This window comes from Diadema antillarum, unplaced genomic scaffold (genome assembly GCF_040938485.1).
Source record: "Diadema antillarum isolate AM-2024a unplaced genomic scaffold, OU_Dant_1.0 seq00000850_RagTag, whole genome shotgun sequence".
NCBI lineage: Eukaryota > Metazoa > Echinodermata > Echinoidea > Diadematoida > Diadematidae > Diadema > Diadema antillarum.
The window spans coordinates 683,684-708,188 of record NW_027271723.1 but is presented as its reverse complement, the minus strand read 5'-3'; the positions used below and the strand labels follow the sequence as shown (position 1 = coordinate 708,188).

At 38.5% G+C, this 24,505-nt stretch overlaps 1 protein-coding gene across 1 annotated transcript; it reads left to right on the top strand.

Moving 5' to 3' along the window:
- The first annotated feature begins 1,745 nt into the window (after window positions 1-1,745).
- On the top strand, window positions 1,746-14,272 carry LOC139740375 (endoplasmic reticulum mannosyl-oligosaccharide 1,2-alpha-mannosidase-like). Its single transcript, XM_071650968.1, has 11 exons — window positions 1,746-1,869; window positions 2,313-2,594; window positions 3,643-3,960; window positions 6,638-6,716; window positions 7,336-7,521; window positions 8,205-8,350; window positions 8,898-9,101; window positions 9,987-10,159; window positions 10,957-11,077; window positions 12,813-13,007; window positions 13,675-14,272. The coding sequence occupies exons 1-11, from the start codon at window positions 1,789-1,791 to the stop codon at window positions 14,023-14,025; spliced, it is 2,136 nt and encodes a 711-aa protein (XP_071507069.1). The 5' UTR covers window positions 1,746-1,788; the 3' UTR covers window positions 14,026-14,272.
- Window positions 14,273-24,505: the final 10,233 nt, after the last annotated feature.

Sequence of the window (24,505 nt, the reverse complement as noted above, 5' to 3'; positions counted from 1 at the left end):
TTTTACTTTTCACTTGACGTAAAAAATAGTCATACACATGAAATAATAAAGCACGAGAGGGACAAACAGTCACAGGTGCATGAACGAGTGGCGACTTCATGGTAATGGGGACTTTAGTAAATGACATTAGGTCTACTTACTTCTACTTCTTCTACTTCGGTACTCGATAGGATCCATCAATGTAGCGTCTACTTAAATGTGGAATACTTGGTACTTAAGTTCTCTTTTCCCAATGGAAAGGTCTGCAACCTTCAAACAGAATGCATAGGGCCTACAGTAGCTTCAGACACTAACTGCTCAGTAAGAAGATTCAAGCCCAGGGCACTAATGTACTTGCATGTCCATGTAGGTATCTAAAATTCCACAGAACTAAATTGCACTAAAATCTTAGGATACAGCACATCTCCGATTACTCATCATGTGAATTTGAACTAACAAGTAAATAGGTTGTCGAAAAGCGTCAATATGGATGTCGACTATCAAGTCGTTGATGGAAACAGACTCACTCTTTGCACTGCCTGCACTGCCTGCACAAACTAGAACTGAAGTTAGCTGCTAATATTATGCAAACAGAGACTCACTGCAGAAGCTAAAATGAGTAAAAGCAATATCCAGTGATTGCAGCAAGTTGAAGGAAGTCAGTTATTGAGAAACTCATGTGTGTGTGTTTGTCTGTCTGTCGGTCTGTCCTGTCTGTCTATGCACATGTATTGTCTTCCGTGATCTTGTGCGATTTAGTTAGGGACTGCATTTCTCGTCCGACTTCATTCAACTTGCCATAAATCATTTGCGTGTTGATTTTTTTTTTCTCTCTGAGTTTCTTGAAAGATTCATTATCACATAAAATTTACTTGAATTCTTTATGAAATACCTCCGGGATGTTTTCCACACTGAAAACATCCCTATTTGTGTCATTGTTAGAGCTTGCATGATGAAAGAAAACACTGTACATATTTTACTTGCATTTGTGCCAGAAGTTCCGAGCAAGCGGATGTGCCAAAAGTTTGCTTGAGGCAATGAGAAAGTTGAGTACCACTGTGATCACCTGACTGCCAACTCAAACAGAGTCTCGAAATACACGATAATAGGACTCTTGAACTCATTATCTTGATAATATACAGGCTGTGATAATAATAATAATAATAAAACTATATGAATGGACAGACCAAAATGACCTTTGCATTGCCTTTGAGATAAGGTGGTTACCACTGTACTTCAGCACTCTATTACCGGCTGCTGGTCTAAATTTTATATACCTCAAAGCATTGTGTCTGTTATCAGCCTAGCACATGTTCTTGCAGATTTGCATGGACAGTGAACGTATTAGTAATTAAAATTGATCTGTTTCCTCACAAATGCATGGTAAGGATTCACCTGGGAGATTAGGCAGACCTCAGAGTGATAGATACTCATGTTTATACATGTAGATTTGATATGTGGTGAGTGGAGACTTGAAATCTGCACTAGTTTTGAAGGAGGCACCAGGGTACCTTTTCAGGATGTCTGTCAAACTTGAGATGATAAGGTATTCTGTCACAGTATATTCTTTATCAAAACACATACTCTATATTCTTTGTGGCTTTATTTAATGCTTGTGCCTAATGGCTTCTTACTCACAGCCTCTGACAACTTTACTAACAACAGAACGTGTGATATCAGTTTCTTTTGAATGAAAACAAAGCAGTTGGAAAGATAGAAGCAAACTAGATTAATACCGTGTCTGTAAATTTTGGTGTCCCAATTCAGGCAATATTGTGAGCAGGCATCTCCCACTTAAAGGGAAACATCATGCTGCCATTTACGTCCAAGTCCACAACCGGTTCGTATTACGACAACAACAAGGCCCGGCGACCTCAGTCCTGTTGGAGGGTAAGTGTTGATGCAACAAAGGAATGGTACTAGCAGTGAATGAAATCTAGAAACTTCATGCTAGAGTCGTAATTTTAGTCCAGCTAGGAGAGTACAGTGGTGTATGCTGCCCATCAGACAAGCTCACAATCAGATAAATTTTCTTAAAATCAGCTTGAAAGTCAGTGAACCTATAATTAGTACCAAGCTGGGGATTCAGGGGAGTCTCGTGAGAAGAAATGAATGTTTGATTACCGTAGCATTACATTTTGATAGAGGAAAATAAAAAAATTGGCCTTTCAACCTTTCAGCCTACTTATTGCTGTAGACATGTATACAGAGCAAGTGAAGAACATGCAGTGCTTGTAGCAGTGCTTGATTTTTGCTCTCTCCTCTATAGTCAAGCAGAGCATGGTTGGGAAGTGCAGCTTTAGAAAGAAATAACGGGAACTTTGTGATTTCAGATATGGAGAAGACTACCGAGACTTCAGAGGCGAGTGGCGACGCTGGTTCTCCTGCTTTGCCTCATGTGCAGCTTCTTTGTCTTCAGACATTTCATGCCGGACACCCTGGGCAGCTACCTGAGCTTCTCCAGAGATGAGCGGGACAGAGCGGACCCGGTTGTTGGGGGTCTGTTGCCGCCGGACATTGGTCCGGCTGGGGAAAAGGAAGGAGAAAGGGACGTTTTCGTGTACGGCAACGAGGGAGATTTAATCAAGAAAATCAAGCAAAACACCAAGGACAAGGTGAAAGAAGTCTTAAGTTGATTGTTTTTGTTTTGTTTTGTTTTGTTTTTGTTTTTTGACCCATTAAGACCTTGGAGGAATTTATTGTAGAAGTTGTCATCTTCTCATTATCAAATTGGCCCCTCTGAATTTCAATGAATGTCTTTTATTGGAGGAAAAATTAGATGGAACTGGTTAAAGTCATTAAATCTGCAGGAAATCAGAAAGAAAGTTAACAACACATGTCAATGTGAAAGAAAAATTAAGAAATAAAAATCTTCCAGAATATGTCATCAATTTACGAATCATTAATAAATCGAGCACTCTTAACATTGTATGAGACTTTTACAAAATATACAAACTAAACATAGAATAGCACATGACCAATGAAGTACCCCCCCCCCCAAAAAAAAAAAAAAAAAAAAAATGGGGGGGAGGGGGAACTCGGGTAAAACTAACAAAAATTGAAAATTGTGATAATAAAGCATGGCACTAAACCATAGGAATGTTGTTTTGGGGAATTGAGGGGTTAAGCGATGATCAAGTGGTCAGAGTGGATAGTGGTGGTCAAGGACTTGCAACATTTGGTCATCACTGTTGACCAGGTTAATAGAGATAATTTATAGATCATTCATATATATATTCTACCTTTTTTTAGGTTCTTGCCCCAAATCATTTCGTTTATGAAGTAGTATCTTAACTTTTAAGGTGCCTGAAAATGATTTTAGCAGTCGGTCCACAAGTTTTGCAGAATCTTTGTTTTTTATGGAGCCATAGTCGATGTCATCCAGTGAGTTCTATATGAAATGTAGGAATCTTTATTCACTGTGTAATTAGGCAATTAGGACTGATTTCAAACAGACTTTCTCCTAACACATTACAAAACACTCTGAAAAATACTGTGGATATGATTGTGAGATTTCTGCACTCGTTGCAAAATTGTTGATGAGTGATTTTGATTTTAAGCTGTTGAAATGAAGAATGCAAACTGTGATGCTAAAAACATATATACTTCAATTGTGGATATCACAATTTCTCCATGAACCCTTGTCTGTCCATCTCCCATCAGGATCAGCCGGGTGGGAGGCCAGGGAAGCGGGGACCACCGAAGCGCACGAGAGAGAACGGCAACCAGCAGAGGGCGGGCGGCGACAGACAGGGAGACGGGCCCGACGATGAGCTACCCCAGCTGGGCATCCAGGTCCCGCCCGACGTCGTCAAAGAAGGGGTGAGCAATGAGGACCATATCCATGACGAAAGCGAAGACGATGGCGATATAGGTGACGATGATGATGATGAGGAGGAGGAAGATGAGGGCGAGGAGCATGATGGCGTTGGCCCTGAGGACGATGATTCTGATGTTGGTGCAGCCGCAGGCGCACCAGGGGTAAAGAAACCTCTGTGTAGACCCTCCTACGCATTGAATGCAGCCGTCCCTTTATGTGTGCATATGAATATGCGTCTGTCGTCTGTCAGCGATATCTTACATGATATACCCAATTTTCTGTGTTTAGTACATTGTCTCGGTTGATTTACCCCAAGTTTAGACTCCTAGCATTTCATATCTCCCTTTTTCCTTTCATGGTGATTTGTATGTCTCCTGGCCTTGGTTAATTTATTGGTGCCTTTCCATCTGGTCTGTCTGCAGTATTCCTGTCATTTTTATCAGTTTGAGGAATTCTGTTCTCTTGCAATGTCTATCTCTTTCCCGTTGCGCCCTTTTTCAGATTAAGTCTTATTGTGTTTGTGATGTGTCGTGGTATGTCAGACTTTTCAGTGGTCAAAATAGAGATTCTCATGCAACACTACTGAGATATTCATTAAGTTTGTCCCTGAACCATTATTTTGCGTGGGATAAAAGGGTTGTATTTTAGCTGCTCACAATGTGAGTCTATGGTTTCTACTTTGATTGGATTTCGGAGTGGACCAAACTAATGCCAAATACTCTGTGATACACTGACCTTTTCTTCTGCTTCCTTTTCTGTGTCCATCATTTGTCAATTTTACTGGATTTTGCTGATTTTCGTTTTACTGTTTCTACAGGAGTTTCTGTGTGCGCTTGCATTATTGGCTAGCAGAGAATGAGTGAATTCAACTCGAAGAAAACTGCAAGATTACATCAAGCATTCATTTTTCATTTGCCGTAGGTGGTAGCTTATGATGTAACATTTCTGTGTATTTCTTGAGACAAGAATATGAAAATGTGTTATAATGTCTTTGTCGAGAAATAGGGAAGAAATATGAGAAGATTGGGAGTTTATAGATTGATAAACCTTTTCTCAAAGCTCTTTACACTTTGTTCAGTTTCATGTAGAAATTAATAACTATCACGGAATTAATTAAATTAAATTTCAAACTACTGTGGTCATTTTCAGTGAAAATTGTTAGTGTTTCTTTTAACTTCATTCTAGTCTTGCAGAGTGCAGTCTTTTGCTGTACTCGGCATTGCCAATGGTACATGTACATTCACAGGCTGGCGCTCTCTGCCAATTCGTGCAGCTGTCTTGCAACTGATTTTCAATGAAAGCGGATTGATTAATCCCCCTATATCTTGAAACTGACTGTCAATGAAAAGAGATCAGTTAATCCTCCTAAATCCCTATCACCAGGCAGTTGCCTTCATGTGAGACTGCTGAGTCATCCGTGTCCTGACTGCAGTAGTTAAAGGTGCTGTGTAGCAAGATTTCTAGTTTGAAAATAATTATGATCAGCATGTTTCTTGGAATCTTCATGCTGTTGGAGTCGCTGATATCGCGTAGATGTATGACGCTATGAAAAACGTTAGCATTGTATTAAAGTCGACACCAAATGGTCCAAAGAAATGAAAATTCTCTGTGATACTATGTTTACACTACTCAGTATTTCCTGTGGACAGAAATGTGAGAATAAACCATAAGGAAATGGAGGCTATTTTGAAAAACAAAGACATGTAGAGTTGGCATGATGGGAAGAAAAACTAAGCCGTGGTATTTACTGGAACAGATGATTTCAAGGAGCTTTCTAAACCGTTCAAGTATATTTTGTGTGAAGTTTGTTCAGTGGAAGATGGTTTTAGAGTTTGATGGCAGAAACAGAAAGTGAACAGCAATCACTGATAGAAGTGAATAATTTTGAGGGACCTGAAGAAAAGGTTGTGACGATGACTGAATATTTTCTTACCTATGTTATCTCAATAAACACGGGAGAGCTCTTTTCTTGTTCTCATCCAATGCCCCTACTAATGATGCTTATAAGCAGAGTTTTTTTTTCTCCTCTTTAAGTTACACCTCAGTGCCAAGATTTACTTACTCTTTCATTGGCTTCATTTCTCTCAGATACTTTATCTCCGTGGCTTTTCATTTTTTCTCATCTGGCAGGGGGTGTCATTGAAACTTGGACACCTGTATTTATTTTGTAATTTGATGATCATGTTTTGGCATGATCTTGCATGATTCTTTGTTTACTTTATATACTTATCCCAAGAATATCATTTTTCCTTGTATTTTAATTTGTATTCATATCCTCGTGTCTTATCAGTTTCGGTATATTCATCAGTTAAAGTCAATAAAGTCAGTGGTAGAAAAAATGCAACTAGGCATAAACATTTTGTGTATGGACTGTAAAGGTTTGATGTTGAAGGGGAGGCACCTTTACAAAATTAAACCTAAGGGGGAGGTGGCGCAAGAGCCCCCCCCCCCCCCCATTTCTTTTTTTTCTTATCAGTTTTGGTATATTCATCAGTTAAAGTTAGTAAAATCAGTGGTAGAAAAAATGCAACTAGGGATAAACATTTTGTGTATGGAATGTAAAGGTTTGATGTTGAAGGGGAGGCGCCTTTACAAATTTTTTCTATCTTTAGTTTTAACAAAAATAGAGGGGGGGGGGGGCGCACGCCTGGTGCGCCCCCCTCTGGATCCGCTACTGTTGTACTTTCCTTTATCATGCAATGTTTTTGAAACCCGGTATTAAAGAGGAGGGGTTTTTGGCTAACTTTGAATTTGAAGCCCAGTATCAAAGATGAGTGGTTTTTGGCTAACTTTGACTTCCATCACTCATCTCTCTCTTCATCCCATCCTATCCTCCAGGAGAATGATGACAAGGAAGTTGTCCTGCCAATGCCAGACGGACAGAAGACAGGGAATGGAAATACACAATCACTTTATGGTGAGTTGGTCCTTTAAGACATTCTGTCACTTGTGTGTGTATATACAGATATTTGTAATGTCTCTTCCCACCTCCCTGTATGTATGCAGAGTATGATTGTATGTGTGTGTATTTATGTGTGTGTAATAAGTAAGTTGGAATGTATGTGAAAATACAATATTTGTATGATTTTTCTGTTTGTGTGTATGTGTCAGATGTGGATGTGTGTCTGTTTATTTAAGTAATGTATTATTCATTCATTTGTGATTTTATCTCTCTTGCTCATGTTTTAACTGTTCTAGCATAATGGAAGAGCAGTTGAATTGCCTCTTTCAGAAAGCAGAGGGAATAATTTGTTAGTAGCAAGTCAAGGGTATGTGTACTTTTCATGAAAAATGAAATTTTTCTTGTACACGCTGTATGTTGCTTAAGTCATACATATGTGACTTAAAGAACAGTAACAGTCTTGTCATCCAGGAATGGCTGCACTAAAGTTTTAAATATTCACAACTTTCTACTGGATTGTATGATTTTCCTCAAATTGCACTGACGTATTCTAGTAATATTGCTGCGTTCACTCAATCCACATGTATATTTTGGTTTCATTCCCCTGTAATATGTTCCTCCCTACTAAACTCAGGGCCTAAGAATGAGAGGCAGCGAGCCGTGGTGGATGCATTCAAACATGCCTGGAAGGCCTACAAGCAGTACGCCTGGGGGCACGACGAGCTCAAACCGGTCAGCAAGCGGTACAGTGAGTGGTTCACCCTCAGTCTCACTATGGTGGACAGTCTGGACACGATGATCATCATGGGGTTGACCGATGGTAAGTGGGTTTGGGCTTGACTAATGGTAAGCAAGTTTAGACTTGACCGATGATAAGCATGTTTGACCCGTTGAGGACAAGTCCCAAGTATACTCGGGCAAGGGTCTATGGGAAATGCGTGTTCTAGCAAAATCAGTCCATCCTCAACAGGTTTACCTTGACTGATGGTAGGTAGGTTTGGGCTTGACTGAATACCTAGATTTGGGCTTGACCAATGTAATTATGTTGGAGCTTGACAATTGGTATTAAAGTAGGTCAGGGCTTGACCAGTGCACGTAGGTCAGGGCTTGATGGATGGTATAGGTTTGGGCTTGAGCGACATTAAGTAGGTTTGGGCTTCTCAGTATTTGTTTACTTTAGCCCTTTCATTGAGGGCTGTCCTATCTAGGGTTGATTAGGGTTAATTACAAAATGTCAAGAATGAAATATACTTTGATTGATATTCAGAGTTAATTGTAATGTTGGCAACATAAGTGGAGTAGCACAAAGCTATGCCATGCTCATATAACAATTTATCTCACCCTCAGGCTAAGCAATGATGTTAGACCATTGGTACTCTTGTTAAAAAAAAAAAGAAAAAGAAAAGAAAAAGATGGATGAAGAAAAATATGGTGAGAGCATTATTGAGGATTCATGAAACATATCACCTCACGTGAATGTTCATCTTGTTGCTTGTTTGACAGAATTCAAGGAGGCTAGAGACCACATTGCCAAGATGAGCGTGACACCAAACAAGGACGTCAATCTCTTTGAGACCACCATACGGGTCCTGGGAAGTTTCTTGAGCACCTTTCATCTGACCGGTGACACCATGTTCCTCGACAAAGCAGTAAGTATACAACAGCCCCAGTGCTTCCTGCCTTGAGATTTGGTAATTTACCAGTCTTCCATATGAAATATAGTCTAATATTCCTGCATTTTCTTGTGTGGTTCTCTTTATGGAAGAATTTTACTAGCTTCATATTATGTTTGCCTAGTTTTACTTTCGCATGAAAAATGACTTGGTAAATTCTTATCCTATTTTGATGTTTCATATTTCTCAAAGTGCCAGATTAGTTCTGCAGGTTTTGTTGTTCTTTAGAATGCAGAAAAGAAAACACAGCAATTTTCAAATTGACCTGCTGGTGATGGTTTGAACATACCATTTGAAAGTATGTCCACTTGTATGTGGTTTAAGCAGATGAAAGCCTCTGATCCAAAGTCTGGTAGAGAGTAGTTAACATACCCTCCCATACAAAACAGACAGACAGACACACAGACACACACACACACACACACACACATATACTTGAATGATGAACAGTATTAGTGATTCCAAATCGTGTGACTTTTATCCAATACTCCATCGCTCTCCCACCATATCCTGCCACCTCCAGAAACAGCTGGCCGACAATTTGCTGAACTGTTTCAACAGCAAGTCGGCCATCCCCTTCTCGGACGTCAATCTCCAGACCGGCCACGCCCACGCACCCCGCTGGGGGCCTGACAGCTCCGTGTCGGAGGTCAGCACCATCCAGCTGGAGTTCCGCGACCTCAGCTTCACCACGGGTGACCCCAAGTACCAGAATGCTGCTGACAAGGTCAGAGGTCATGAGGAAGTACTTCTAAAAATGTTTCTCAATCAGCAACTGCCACCCCCTTGTCCTCCCGCTCAAAATGAGAAGGAACATCTGTCAAACACCTGTGGAAGATTTTGATTATGTTTTTATTCAATACAAACTCTTAAGTGAGCCCATATGCTTAGCTTGGCTATTGGATATGGTTTACGTGGAAATACATGTAAGAGTGTACTGATATGTTACTGACTTGGATTTGCTGTGTAAAAATTCATACCATGAAAGATTGTTTGTGATGGAGGGTTTGGCAACATACTCACCACAGAGGTCTAGCCACAACGGAGTGAATGCTGGGATAATTTGATGCCTATTGGATGGATGCTTTGATGTATGGCGTTGGAATGGAGTAAATGCGAGAGAAAAGATGATTTGAGATTAGATGAGAAAAAAATGCTTTGCACTGTGCACTACAGAAGAGAGAACTCTAACTGTTGGTCATCTGAGAATTGGTCATTTTATGGATCATTACTTTTGATGGTCACTACCATAGAAAGACTTACATTTTATGTTCCGTAAAATTAATGATCTTGTCTAAATGTGTTCAAAAGTAATAATGTTATGCAATTATTAGTTTGATAATATTGTGGTTTTCTTGGTAATTCAAAACATAGCAAAGACTGTTTAGAGAATACTGACCCAGAATATTCCAATAGGAAAGGGTATATATTGTACATAAATTTAGATGGAATGTTGACATGTAATCATCACTTCTGTCATTGAAAACTATACCAATCTTTTGCAATATTATACTATGCAGAGAATACTTTCATCAACACGCACATGCAAACACACACACACATATTCATATTTCAACAATGTTTTGGTCACCATATACGTCTCTGAAATCAGGTCATGCAACATCTGCACGGATTACCCAAGAAAGACGGCCTTGTGCCCATCTTCATCAACGCCAACTCGGGCCAGTTCCGACCCAACTCCATCCTCACGCTGGGTGCAAGGGCAGACAGCTACTACGAGTATCTCCTGAAGCAATGGCTACAGACCAGCAAGTCAGAGAAGAGGTAATACCTCTTTTTAAAGAGGAAATCCACCCCAAAATAAATACACTTCAAAAGAAAGGGAAAAGTATTCCCTACAGAACGATACAAAAATGACACAAATGGGATAAGAAATAAGGAAGTTATGACGTTTTGGAATTTCACATTTTTTTCAGAAAACATTTCTTGACCAGTCCTTATGAATATTCAAATGAGCAAGTTGACAATGTCATGCTCTCATAATTTCTTATTCATTATACAGAAATGACAAAAATCTCATATTTTAGCTGTATAAATATAAAACTTGCCTTAAATCCACCCAAAATAAAAAAGAACAAATGTTAACTCTGAAATATTTTGGTATGAGAACATGGTTTTACTTGTATTAGCTAAAAATAGTAATTTTCCCTAATTTTCATACATGACATACATTAAAAATTGTGAGGGTATGGCATTATTAACTCACTCATTTGAATATTCATAAGAACTGGTTAAGAAATGTTTTCCGAAAAAATGTGAAATTTCAAAATACCATAGCTTTCATATATCTTATCCGATTTTTGTCATTTTTGTATCATTTTGTGGGGAACATTTTTCTTTGTTTTGAAATTTATTTATTTTTGGGGTGGATTTCTCGACCTACGCAATTTACAAAAGAGACAAGGCAAGATTCATAATGAATGCAATAATCATCTCAGTATAAAGATGCATGTGAGGAAGGGGTGGGTTTTCTCAAACAGGAATGAGCTCCATGCAGTGATGGCCAACCAATTTTGCAGTTTTTCTCTGTGATTTCTCGAACTTCCTCCTTCATCGATCAGGTTTTATGATGACTACGTAGAAGCTGTAGAAGGCATAAAGAAGAAGCTGCTTGGCCACTCAGAACCCAACAAACTAGCCTTCATAGGGGAACTCCACAGGGAAGCGTACTCTCCAAAAATGGTGAGTGAATGTCTCAGAGGTACTCATATCCACTCGTTTTTCAATACTGTAAAACATAATATATTCGCGGCATGAAATTTTCGCGAATTGGAGCCGACAGCCCTTTTCATGGCATGATATTTTCGCGAATTGCCACTGGTGTTCAATGCATGTAGTGTAGGCAAAAACTTTCGCGTGCATTTTAATTTCGCGAATTTTGGCGCTCGTGAAATTCGCGAAATTAAAATGCACGCGAAAATTTCTCGTTTTACAGTATTCAGTCCTTTGCAGACACTGTTTGCAGGCATTTCAATTTGACAGCCTCCCACTCTACTGTAAACCGAGGAATGTTCGCGAGCATTTTAATTTCGCGAATTTCGCGAGCGCCAAGATTCGCGAGCGCCAAGATTCGCGAAATTAAAATGCACGCGAAAGTTCTTGTCTACACTGTATGCACTGAATGTCAGTGGCAGTTCGCACAAATTTCATGCTGCAAAAAAGGCCGTCGGCTCCAATTCGCGAAAAATTCATGCCGCGGATATATCATGTTTTACAGCATATATTAGAGATAATGAAAAATATTTCCAAAATGACCTTGTTTTGACTTATGACCTTTGACCAGCGTTACCAGGGGAAAGCAGTTGATATCATGTACGATTCCTGAATTATTGGCATGAATTGGAAGCAGAGATGTGTTCAGTACATAACTGCTTTAATACATTAGATAGGTAGAAAGAGCAAATTATTCTTCAAAGTTTGTCCTTGTATTTCAGAAGTGAAGGTTCCACCAATTATTGAGGGCACAAAGAAATACTTTAAATCGAGACTCTTGTGTATGCTGCATCTTTACAAGTGATTTGTGTCCAGCGTTTTTGTATATTTCTACTCCCAGCCTAATAATACTGTGTACGTCATATATTTAGCGAGTCTAAATTTTTGCGAATCGGAACTTCCCGACAATTTGGCGGGTGGTTCAATTTATGATCGTGGATTACAGTACTGAACGGAGAAATGTATACATGCACGTCACATTCATATCGGGATCAGAGTCAATATTTTTGTGTGTCTTAAAATTCGTGAGTAGCACCTGACTTGCCAAATTCGCGAAAATAAAAACCTCACAGAATATTCAGCATGTACGGTACCACATACTAGTTGATATTACGCATCTTGAGAACGAACTTAAAGAGACAAGAATCAAGGATCTTGCAAAATGTTCAAGTCAATGGGTGACGAGTGATTACAGGGAAATGATTAAAGGAGACCTCCAGATGAGTTTCAGACTTTTACATATGAACAACCATAAATTGGTTATAATGGGTACAGAGTTTCAGAATTTATAGTGATTGTGATGAGGAATAAGAATGTTTTCAAAATTTATAACAAATCACAATGACCAAGAATGATGACATGGCAGACTCACAATAAGAATGCATGAGTTGGGGCTCAAGGAAGCAGAACAAAAGAAGAAAGCATACATAAATTCTACACAGATGAACTTGTTAAGCATGTGCTATTGTAATGGTATTACGTTGCTACATTTCTGAAATATGTGAGGCTCCTATGTCATCATCCCTGTTCAGTGTAATTTGTGTTGGGTTTTTCAGAGTATTGGTTTCTCTGCTCAAGGACCACAATAAATTCCACAAATCTATAGATGGAGCTGTTGATTTATGTGCTCCATGATGTGAAATTATGAAAATCATCAGGAATGCTCCTGTAACCAGCCATTTCGTTGACCATCCTTCCCCTGTAGGACGAGCTGGCCTGCTTTTTCCCGGGCACCCTGGCCCTGGGCCACAGCAACGGGATGCCCGATGCTCACCTAGAGCTGGCCCAGGAACTGGCCCACACCTGCTACCAGATGTATGCCCAGATGCCCACCTTCTTGGCCCCAGAGATCACCTACTTCAACATCCTGCCAGGCGCCACGGAGGACCTCAACATCAAGGTAGAACTTTTTTTCCCCCTTTCCCCTTTTTCCCTCAGCTTGTTTCATGGTTTGTAGTTGTTGTATTTTCCTCTTCCTCTTCCCCTCCTCCTCCTTCTGTCTGAGAGATGTCAAAGAACTTCATCAGAGTAGTGTAAAAGCTGTTATTTTCACAAGGGTTTAACTTTTTGCGAATATCGCGAATTACTGTTGGGTTGCGAATTTAACAAGATGCAAAAATATCCCCACCTGATCTGAATCGCAAAAATTTCTTTGTGCACTCATTCATATACGAAGTAGGGGTGTCTGCATGACTGTGTGGTAAAGTAGCAGAGAGAATTGACAGGCCTTCATTTTTGCATTTACAATAGCCTCAGTGTCAACTCGTGAAGATAGCATCTTGCGAAAAAGTCTCTGACCCCCTCCCCCCTCATTCATGAAAATATCTGTAAACGAAAATAGCAGCTTTTACAGCACTTTGATATCTACCATCTATCGATACTTTCAGTAAGAACACTGCTTTTAGTCCATTTTTCACTGAAAACCATTTTTTTTTACCAAAACTTGAGTGTAGAGACAAATTGTTCTCACGGCAGTGGAAGCATTTTCATTGTATCTATTAGAGTACGGTGTATATAAAAAAAGGTGCTCCATGAGTTTTGGCTTGCCCTTTCTGTTTCTCCCGCAGCCTGCTGACACGCACAACTTGCTGAGACCAGAGACCATCGAGAGCTTCTTCTACCTCAACCGCATCACTGGGGACGACTACTACCGGGAGTGGGGCTGGAAGATCTTCCAGGCCTTCGAGAGGTACACCAAGATCCCCGGCGGGGGCTACTCCTCCATCGGCAACGTCAAGAATCCCAGCAACGTGAGCATGCGCGACAAGATGGAGAGCTTCTTTCTCGGGGAGACGCTGAAGTACCTGTTCCTCCTCTTCGGCGACGACCCCAACTTAATACCGCTGGACAAGTTTGTGATAAACACCGAGGCCCACCCGCTTCCCATCAGGAATCCGGATGGGACCAAAGTGAAATAGTGCAATAGTGGCTTGAATCAGGAAGGACTACTTATTTCCTATTAGTAATTTTTTACATTGAAGGTAAGAGAAAAAAATACTTTAAAAAATCAAATTCAAATCTTTCAGAAGACAGTGCTTGGCAAGTCTGTGTACATAGTGAAGAGTTAAATGCTGAACAGTCTGTCTTCTGAAAGATGTGACGATCATACCAATGTTTTTTATTTATTAATTCGTGCAGAAGTGTTGATGATTGTGGGTGACATACTGTGATGGAAATTGAACAAATGTGATAACCATCATAATTTAACGTCGTGATGATGCTGCCACCAATGATGATGATGACAACGATACCGATGATGATTGTGATCGATATCAATGCAGCGCTACTTCTGATACAACAACGATACTGACTGGCCTGTTCGTGATGATGCTTAATCAAAGATGCTTCCAATCAGATGTGAATGATTAGTGTGTGCAAGCATGACATGTGTCATGTGCTGAATTTCTCTGCCAGTGCTAGAAATGTGGCACATCGTATTGTTCTTTACAAGGTGTGCCAAACAAAACTTAGTCTTGATATACCAAGACACTGCTGGTGACAGTTTTGTGCTAAGTTTTTACCGTGATGACTAATCATTCAAATGTTGAAAAATAATCATAAGACTTTACAATGCAAAATGTAAGATAGATATTTGTAATAACTGAATGATGAGATTGAGGAAATGCTGCTTGACTAATTCTTGACAAATCATCTCATATTTGTGACTTTGCACCAAAGTTTTTTTCAAGGCAGTGTCTTTAAATGGTATAGTAGTTTGAAAAATAAATGATAATGGTCCTGTGTGACTGAGAAAAAAACAACAACAACCTACGAAGTATCATAACTTGTAACTGAGCAAAATTTGTGAATGTCAGTAATGAAGTCATCAGAAAGAGATTGTTAAACCTTATGTAGTGCAAACTCCTGTAATTTTTCAAATTCTGCTAATTAGATGAATTGCACCATATTTGTATGGGGATATATTTGAATGAGGAACATACGCTGTATATTACCTATTAGTTCTGTTCAGCAGTTGTTGTTATGCAAAAAGTCACCTCCGATTTGCTACGTCTGAAATATTGTTGTGTGGTTGTGAAGCACTGTACCACCACTCAGAGTACTTAATACTGCATGCACCCTATATTCAGTGCGTCTAATTTTTCACGAATTGGGACTTCCCAACAGTGTCATAAGTGGTTAGATTTGCAGTTGTGGAGTAAAGCAGTGGGCGGAGAAATGTACGCATTCACATGGCATTTTTGTCAAGATATCTGTGGTGTATCAAATACACCGGACTCACAAAATTGGCAAAAATTGAACACCCACAGAATGTACCTTGTATACAGAAATATAACTGACCCATTTGGTAAGGTTAATGACACACACTGTAGCTCTGCATACTAGTGATGTCTGGGAGAATTCCCCAAACATTTCTGATGTGGATTCGTTGAATGCAGAGAGGTCAGTGTAACCCTCGGTGAAAGTTTGAGGAAAACCGGACAATTCATGCAAAAGCTATTTTTCAATTTTCAAGTTTAGATCTGTTACATGTGCTGCCCTGTTCAAAATGGGATCCTTATAAGATTTTGTGACCACATTGTAGTGGAATTATGGTATAAGAAGAAACAGACAATAGTTTACCCCCCCCCCCCCCCCCCCGACCCAAAAAAAAAAAAAAAATAGATAACAAATTCTAGGGCATCGGAAACACTTGACCTACCTCCTCATAATAGTATTTACTTACAATATCTCAGTAACGGTCAACCTGTACTTCTAACTGTAAAGTCATTTGCAGATTTTTGAAACATTGCCATGTACAATTCCTTCATATCATTCGACAGTTGGGCATCACAAACTGTTTATGGATTTTGCCATGCAGAATCATAGAAGGCAGCATGTGGATTTAACCAAAACTTATAAAAGTCATTACTTTTGAATACTGTGTATGCCACATGTTTAATAGCAAGTCTGATTTTTTGCAAATTGGGACTTCCTGATAATTGAGTATATGAATATAAGAACAACCCAAGTCCATGGAAGACCATTTCGATTAAACTAAAAAAAACTTCATATCTTTTTTATTTGTCCAATAATATTCTATTTAACTGTGATGGGAAGGCAACATTGTATATACAAATTAGAACATATCGTCGGCTGAGAATGATAAGGGCGTTAAGTTGCCACTAAACCCATAATGTTCACGAACACTTAACGCCCTTCTCGTTCTCAACAGACGATATATTATTATGATAATTAACATTTACATTAATAGTGGAGAGGCCATTTTGTGTGGTGGACTTGGGTCGTTCTTTGATTCGTATTCATGATATTCTGCGATAGAGATGAGAGAAGGATGAGAGAGGGCACTATAATATGAATGTAAGAATGACCCAAGTCCTTCATTCTTACATTAATATAAGATTTAACTCATTCATTTCAGGCATTTCCGGGGGTAATTAGGATTTATCATTTATACACAAGATGAGTCCATGCATAAGCTACAATTTCCCATGTCAAACTGAATTTGACCAAAAATTGGACTTGGGTCGTTCTTATATTCAGGTCTTCAATTTCATGAGTGGTTAAATTTGCGATCATGAAGTACAATACCGAACAGAAAAATGTATGCGTGCATGTCACATTCATGCCAGGATCAGAGTCAATATTTTTATGCCTGTCTTGAAATTTGCGAGTCGCACCTGACTTGCGAAATTTGCGAAAAATAAAAACCTTGCGAGAGATTTGGCGCATACAGTACATTGTCAAATTGTTGTCAAATTTTCGCTGAGGATTTTCACCAATCTTTCTGTATTTGTTTCATTCAGACATACATTCAAGAAGATTTCCCTCCTTGACACTTAACATCACTTCACCCTAGATAATAGAGAAGAACTCCACTCCATGTTTAAGTTGACTTTGATTTTGAATAGAGTTAAATTAATCTAATATAGCCATTCAACTTATACCTTGAACTCAGATGAACAGCAACAAAGTCATGGAACTGAAAGTTTCATGTGTTGTCAAGAAGCGGTAATACTGGCTGTTACAATATGCATGATTAGATGAAGTTGTGGCATTATCTCATGAGATTCCCATTGTCCTGCATGCTCAATTCCTCTTATTTTACCTTTTTTGGGGTCTCTTTTAGAAAGCTGTAAAAAAAAATATTTAAAAATCATGTCATCTGTATTAAATTATTTGAGCATGTTATGATCTTAATGGTGATGAGGAGCCAGAAAGGGGGAATTATTATGGTCTTTTTCTTCTGAAAGAATGAAACGGAATGATCTCATTCTGTTCTTCAAAGTTAAATTGAATATGAAGTGGACTGTTTTGCATGGCAAGGTGTTCTTTACCCATGTCTAACTTGCCCTCTCTGTGTTTTAATGGTCATTACTTTTTTGGGATCCTCACTGTCTGCGCATGTCTGTTTCCTGTATTCTTGCTCCTACAACCTGCCATCATTTATATATACACTACACGCCCCCATTATATTAAACTAACATGGTAAGAACGAAATTCTGGTAACAATGAAGTAAGAATTCAGGTCTCCAAATTATCATGTGTATCTCTTAAATACATACTTTGCTGCTCAGCTATGATATAATTTTGATATAGCAAAAGTAGACTGCCGATTCCGAGGACTTCATTTTGATGGGAGTCACCTCTATTTAAAATAAAAAAGAAGACTTACAGTGATACAGTATATGCAGTAAAATGCAGGTACCATGGCAACAAGTAGAAGGGAAGGTGTGACCGTTTTGTATCCAATGACGATGACCCATGAGCAGACTGCAATGGGGCTGCTGGTCATGTAGTAATGATGGAGAATATGGCATGCTTTTTCTTGGTCCACTGTGATGCTAGTTAGTACAGGACACCAATGATTTTGTAGTTCATGTAAAGTTTACATGCAAATGCAAGCTTTCTTGCCAAAAACTAAGTCTCAGAAGTTGCACATTTTGCCCTTTCCCTCCATGAATGTGGTTCCACCTTTTCATTTTTTTAAAATTTATTTATTTGATTGAAAGTTGTCCAATGCAAGACAGAGTGAAGAAGGAAATATTCAAAGCAGCTCTATATGATGGCTCTATCATCAGGATTCTTTTCATTGCTCAACGCTGCACACTGGCACTGTTCCGACAGTCAAGGACCAGTGAAAATCGCCGTCGGACCATTGACTTTTGCAGGAATGGACCATTAAGAAATGGACACACTGGGTACCTACTGGTCCGACAGATAGGTCACACCAGTAGGAAAAAAAAAAATGGGTTAGTGTGCAGCCCTGCATTACTGCATTTCTACTTGTATTTAAGATATGACTGCAATATTACTGCCTTAGAAGGGATAAGATGCCACACTGCATGTGTGAAATATCTTGTCTATCCCATTGGTTAATTTTTGGCTTGCCAACACAAGTACTTGTATACGCATTGATTACATTTTTCCAAACATTTCTTCACTTCTTAACGGGCTTCTACGTCCATAACTATTGGATGTTATTCCTATCAAGTTATAGGGGACTTATGCTGCAGAAATAATCACTGTGTCCTCATCAAATTGGCAGCCCTGAATTTCACTGCATATATCATTATAATTATACCATTGTACTAGAGAAAGATCAGATCGAACTGGTTGAAGTCATATTAACCTTCTCAGGACCAATGTCTGGAAAATGTCATTGCAGTTGTACAAAAACAGGTTTATACTAATGGTACTGACAGTGTTAAGTCTGCACACAATTAGACTGGTGTTTATCTACAATGTGCAAATACGAGGGAGAGAAACAGGAACCTTTTCTAAATTTGTGTGGCCAATTTGAAAATCAGTGATATATTTAACAATTAAAGAGGCTCTTGAAAATCCTGCAACCCAAAGGGACGATTATGAATGAACAACAAAGTGTGTTACATATTCTTCTCCATATCACACATATTGTATTTCTTTTTCTTTTTTTGTATAGTGGTGCATTTGCTTGTTTGGGCTTTTTTTTTCTCCAATCAACAGTCTGTTGTTTCCAGCAGCTGTTGGTATCACATAATGTTTGCATGTTCACTAGCAGTTTAAAATCTTTTCATGCATAAACAAGGCCATCAATGGTGTAGGCTGAAGATAATATGTTAGTTTATGTATATGTTGAGATGAAAAACTTCTTCAGGGCATGACATAGGTGGAATAATCAAGTGGTCATTTCTTTTAAGTTCTTTCATATTAGGCCTTCTGTTTACCTTTCAGACCAAGTGTTGAGTTTGCCGGCATCAAAATTAAAACTTTCTAGGCACATCCACCTGTTTAGTGGGTTCACACTTTGCTATCCAAAAGTTGTTTGTGAAGGAAAACTGTCTCTAGCAGCCTGCCTCTGCTTTCATGTGAAGTTCGGCTTTTGTGCACCCTTGCCATGGCATAGAGTCTATCCAAGTTCAAAGGACACACACACTTATTTCTTTGTCAAATAATTCTGCAGTATGTTGAGGAATACTTTTCACTTACTACAACTGAAGAGTTGACATTGCATATGACATTTCTTACCTCTTTTTCATGATTATTTTTGAGTGTGTATCTTTGTATTAGTTTTGGAAGAATGTATTACACTAATTATAGTTGCAGGTGGTAGACCACATTATTTTTGCGTAGGATTTTGTGATAGATAAAGAGTTAAGTAGGCTATTTTTGTTGTCATTTTGATATGTCTGTTATTTCTTTGCATTGTTTTAACTTTAGAACCAAAGTCTCTTTCATCCCAGTGTAGTGTGAAATCCACAAAGTTTATGTATTTAAGGATTGTGTGTTTTATGTGTTGCACCTTGATCTTTTGAGGATCAAGACTTATATAGTGCCTTGACAGTTTTTACTCCCTGATTTTTGCTAGAATTCTCAATGCATTTCTTTTTCAGTGTAAAGTACATGTACAAGTTTCTTTCGTTACGAGTGCATAGAACCTCTGTTTACTTCAGAGAAGATTATCAGAAAGGAGGCATAAAGATTAGAAGTGAAGCTTTTGAAAGTGTTTGTGCACATGCGGCATTCCATACTCAAGCTGACTCCTGGGCCCCGTTGCAAGAAGTTGCAATCAATTGCAAATAATTGCTAATTTTGAAACAACAATTTTGATTGGCTCAGGGTCTGCCCTATTAAGAAGACATGCATGCAACAATGATTTTGATTGGCCAGTGACAATCAGTTGCAAGTTGCGTTTAAACGCAAAGTTTCTAGCAACGGGGCCCTGGACTGATGCTGCTATTTAACCCGTTGAGGATGGGCTGATTTTGCTACAACACGCATTTCCCATAGACACTTGCCCAAGTGTACTCAGGACTTATCCTCAACGGGTGAATGCAATTCTTATGTCATGCAGACAGAACGTTTGCTTTCAATAGAGTCTTCAATTTTGCTCTGCTCGGCGACATTTAACACCAGTTATCACGACTGTGTAACAGCCACAGACTAGGGAGCGTAAATATCAGTACCATATTTAGTAGTTGGTTAAATTACCGTGTCAACGCTTGCCTATTGCCACGGTTTTAGTGAATTCATTGTAACTGTTTATTACTGCTCTATACTTTATGAGACTCCTGTGCAAACACAGAGCAAGCCAGTAGCAAGATAATGAAGATCAAAGGGTCTGTTAGTTGGTTTAAAAGTCAGACATGTCAACAATGAGCCATGCTGTTTTATGTCGATACTGGTGACATTTTCATTGCCTGAAACAACATTTTCTATATATACATATTGATCACATCATCTTCTCTGCTCATGGCTCTATCATATGAGAGCAGACATCACTGAAAATGTACAAGTTTCATGAAAATTATCTAATATATGTCTGTATTCCAAATAATAAGATGTGATTTGATAACCTCAGTGCATACATATTGTGAATTTATCTTGTTGAGGGTCATTTGCATGTCATCATATTTTGTTGTCAAGACTACATTTGAGGCTTACTTTGTACTTGTTTAATGCATGAAATACACAAGAACTCTTCCTCTTATAATCCATGGAAATCTGTTTTCACTTAGATTATCTTTTACAAACCTGCATACATGTAGTTTGTTTCAGTATTCTCTCATTTAATGTTGAGATGCTTTTTACATTTCATCACACACGTTTCTGTAATGTGAATTGCATTCTGTGTGTGTGTGGTGAAATGGCGGTGCTTGCGTTCCGTAACCTCATGTTCCGTTGGTGTGTTGTCACTCATTCCATGATGGTGTTGCAGTTTCGACATGTATGAGCCATGTTTCTACGTTTTTGCGGGGTCGAATAATGAAATCAGCTTAATATGTTCAGTAGTGGTTTCTAGTCTCTCTTTAGAATCTTTATGAAAGGCGGACTGATAGTTTTTCATTATAATGAATCACAAATATGACAACCATTATTACCTGTACAGGGCCCTGTTTTATCAAAAGATAAAATCGATTACCCCGAGGTATAAATTCCCTTACCACACAGGCCGCCATAGGCTTATGATAGAAATCAACTAATCACTTATAACTCTTCATAAAACAGGGCCCAGATTCGTTTCATGATCCATTAAGTGATGACAAATCTTTGCATTCATAAGCATGATTAAAACAAACAAACAAACTGGTTTTTGGTACAATTGTGATGGTCATCTGGACAGCATTTATCCAGAGGTCATTATACAGACACCAGTCAGCAGGACAGAGGTTCAAATCCCAGCTGGATCCATTACCAAAGTTGGGATTTAAGAATGTACCGGTTACGTGACTGATTTTGAACATTGTATGTTTACATAAATCTTTTCCCTTCAGCTGGACCTGCCATGACCCCAAAATGACCCTTGGTGAATTCCATATAATGTCTGGCTGTGAAAAAAACAAAAAACAAAACAAAACAAAACAAACTACCAGTGTGTCGGGCAATGTTAAGACATTAGCCCTGGGTCCAATGACATTTATCTTAGAGATGTAACATTTTTATTGCACCCTATTGCAAAGTCTTAATTTATGTGTTTGTAAATTTAGGAATCTGACTTGGACATAGACTTGAATTATCTGCAATGAAATTTGAATACCAGCATTATCATTATTTTAATCAGGATAGTGTGCTAGTTCTTGTGATTGTTGTATGTTCATCTCTTTCTGCAGCAAACTGTAGTTCTTTCTACTTCTTTTCCTGATTATATGTTCACATCTTCTAATATCTTCATTTGTCTTTTTAATATGTTGGTGAGGAATTTATAGTTACGAGATGGGAGTGTATTCCACCCAATGTGTATATCGGCATTAACCACATGGAACAATTAATCCAACTGTTCTGTGCCATTGGCCTAAATTGGAAACTTCTCTTGTACCAAACAAGTCTGTTATCGCCGTACTGTTCCTTCTTTGTTTTTTTGTTTGTTTGGTGGGGGATGTTCACACAGAAAGGCTACACCAACATGATATGTTACGTTATATTGACATTGTTTCTACCTGTGTATTTATCTCTTTTTTTTCCTCGGAAGCTTTGTCAAACATTATTTATGTGGCAACGAGTTTGAACAAGAAGTTTTCTCCGAGTACTAAATATATTTGGATGTAAACCTTTCTTGCGAGTCTACGTTTTTGTGTTTACACTTTTGCTACAAATGTATTCATGATGTTCCTGACATTTGAGATGCATAAGTGACATGTAAAAGTCTGGTTCAATAGTGTGTGTACATACATAGGTACATGTATTGTATACATTTTATTATAAAATTGAAGATAATCTTTTCTGAAATCTTTATTGCAGTGTCCAATATCTTTGTCTGTTTTCTTGTGTGAATGCACGTAGAGGCATACTTTCAACACACAAAGATGTTTGTCTTGTCATACCATTCACACAATCTTTCAAACAAGATGATTCTGAACGAAGGGTTCAATGCCGTACAAGACATTTAACACACCTAGGAGAGTCGGTGTTAGATATTCCACTTCTGAGTGAATGCTATGCTTGTGTGCAGCCTGCTCGAATAGTTACAGATAAAAAGCTTTTCAGCCAGATGGAACACACAGTAGAACCTCGTTATAAAGAGACTGGATATAAGAAAACACTCTCATAATAAGGTGAATTTGCTGGTCCTAATTCTTTACATTTCTTTGTTTATTGTACAATGATGTAATGAGAAACATGATTTAACGGAGCAATTGTGGTAACTTGAACGTGTACATGTAGGTCCTTATTATACCGAGGTTCCACTGTAATAACTGTTTTCAAAACGCTGTGGGAGTACCAGTATAGATGAATGTACACATGTTCCCAATATGGGACTCTAGTCTTTATTTTCATCACGCATGAAAAATAAACAATTCACATACTGTACAGTATTGTTCATATAAAAAAGAAAATTGAGCTTATAATAAATCTCGGCTAGGTAATTAATATTCTACCGGGTACACTGTGTATATGGCTTTACAGATTACATAAAATATATAAATTCACAATTTGTACCATATAATAAGAGATTGTTGAGATTCGAACAATACTGACCAACTTCCTGCTTTAAAGGGATGGTGTGGTATTGGTGGGGATGGGGATCGAGCTTTAATCTTTTTTGTGAGATACTGATAAACCAATTATGAAATGTTACAGAGCATACCAGTCTAAGAGGAATTCAAAGTTCATTTGACCAAAATCGGTTTTGACATAGCTGACAAAGTAAAACAAAGAAATCCTAATAAAAGATGGGTCCCACCTTTCACGAGTATGGCTTGTTTTGGATATCTCGGCCATTTCAAAAAACCAATCTTCCTCAAATAAACTTTGAATTCCTCTTGGAATTACTTGCTCTTTCAGATTTCATAAGAGGTTTCTCATCTCGCCAAAAAAATGTGAAACGTGATGCCAGATATGAACCAAAACTATACCATCCCCTTAATAGACAACATGGCAGTTGTGAGACAAAATTACTGGCATAATGATACAGTGGAATTTAGTTTTAATGAGGTCAGATATATAAAAGTAGATATTTTCGAACATTTCACACCACCAGAAACTTGTGCAAAAATAAAAGCACCAAAATGTTTGCTTGTTCATTATGTATAACACTATTGAAAGTTTCGATTCCACATATCTAAAGATGTGCAAAAGTTGTCTAACCTATCTGAGTGCAAAAAATAATTACTCGTGCAAAAAAGAATTCCACTCTTACAGTAGTGAGATACCCGATAAACCCAAGGTACTGGTAATTTTGCAGATCCCATTCTTTTACATTTTTCGGTTTTTATCCCTGATAAAATAAGATGCCCAATATAACTAGGGGTGACACAACATTTCCTCCTGCAACAATTGCTCTGGTCGTATTTTCTCAACGGACCTGGGGTTAGGGTAGGAATGTGATCCAGGGCCTTAGGTATAGTTTGGGATGAGGGTTATGCTCGTGGGTAGAATTTATGTTTGGCTTAAGTAGCGTGCAGATATTTTGTGGGAGCAATTGTCGCAGGAGCAAATGTCATGGAACCATAACTAGGA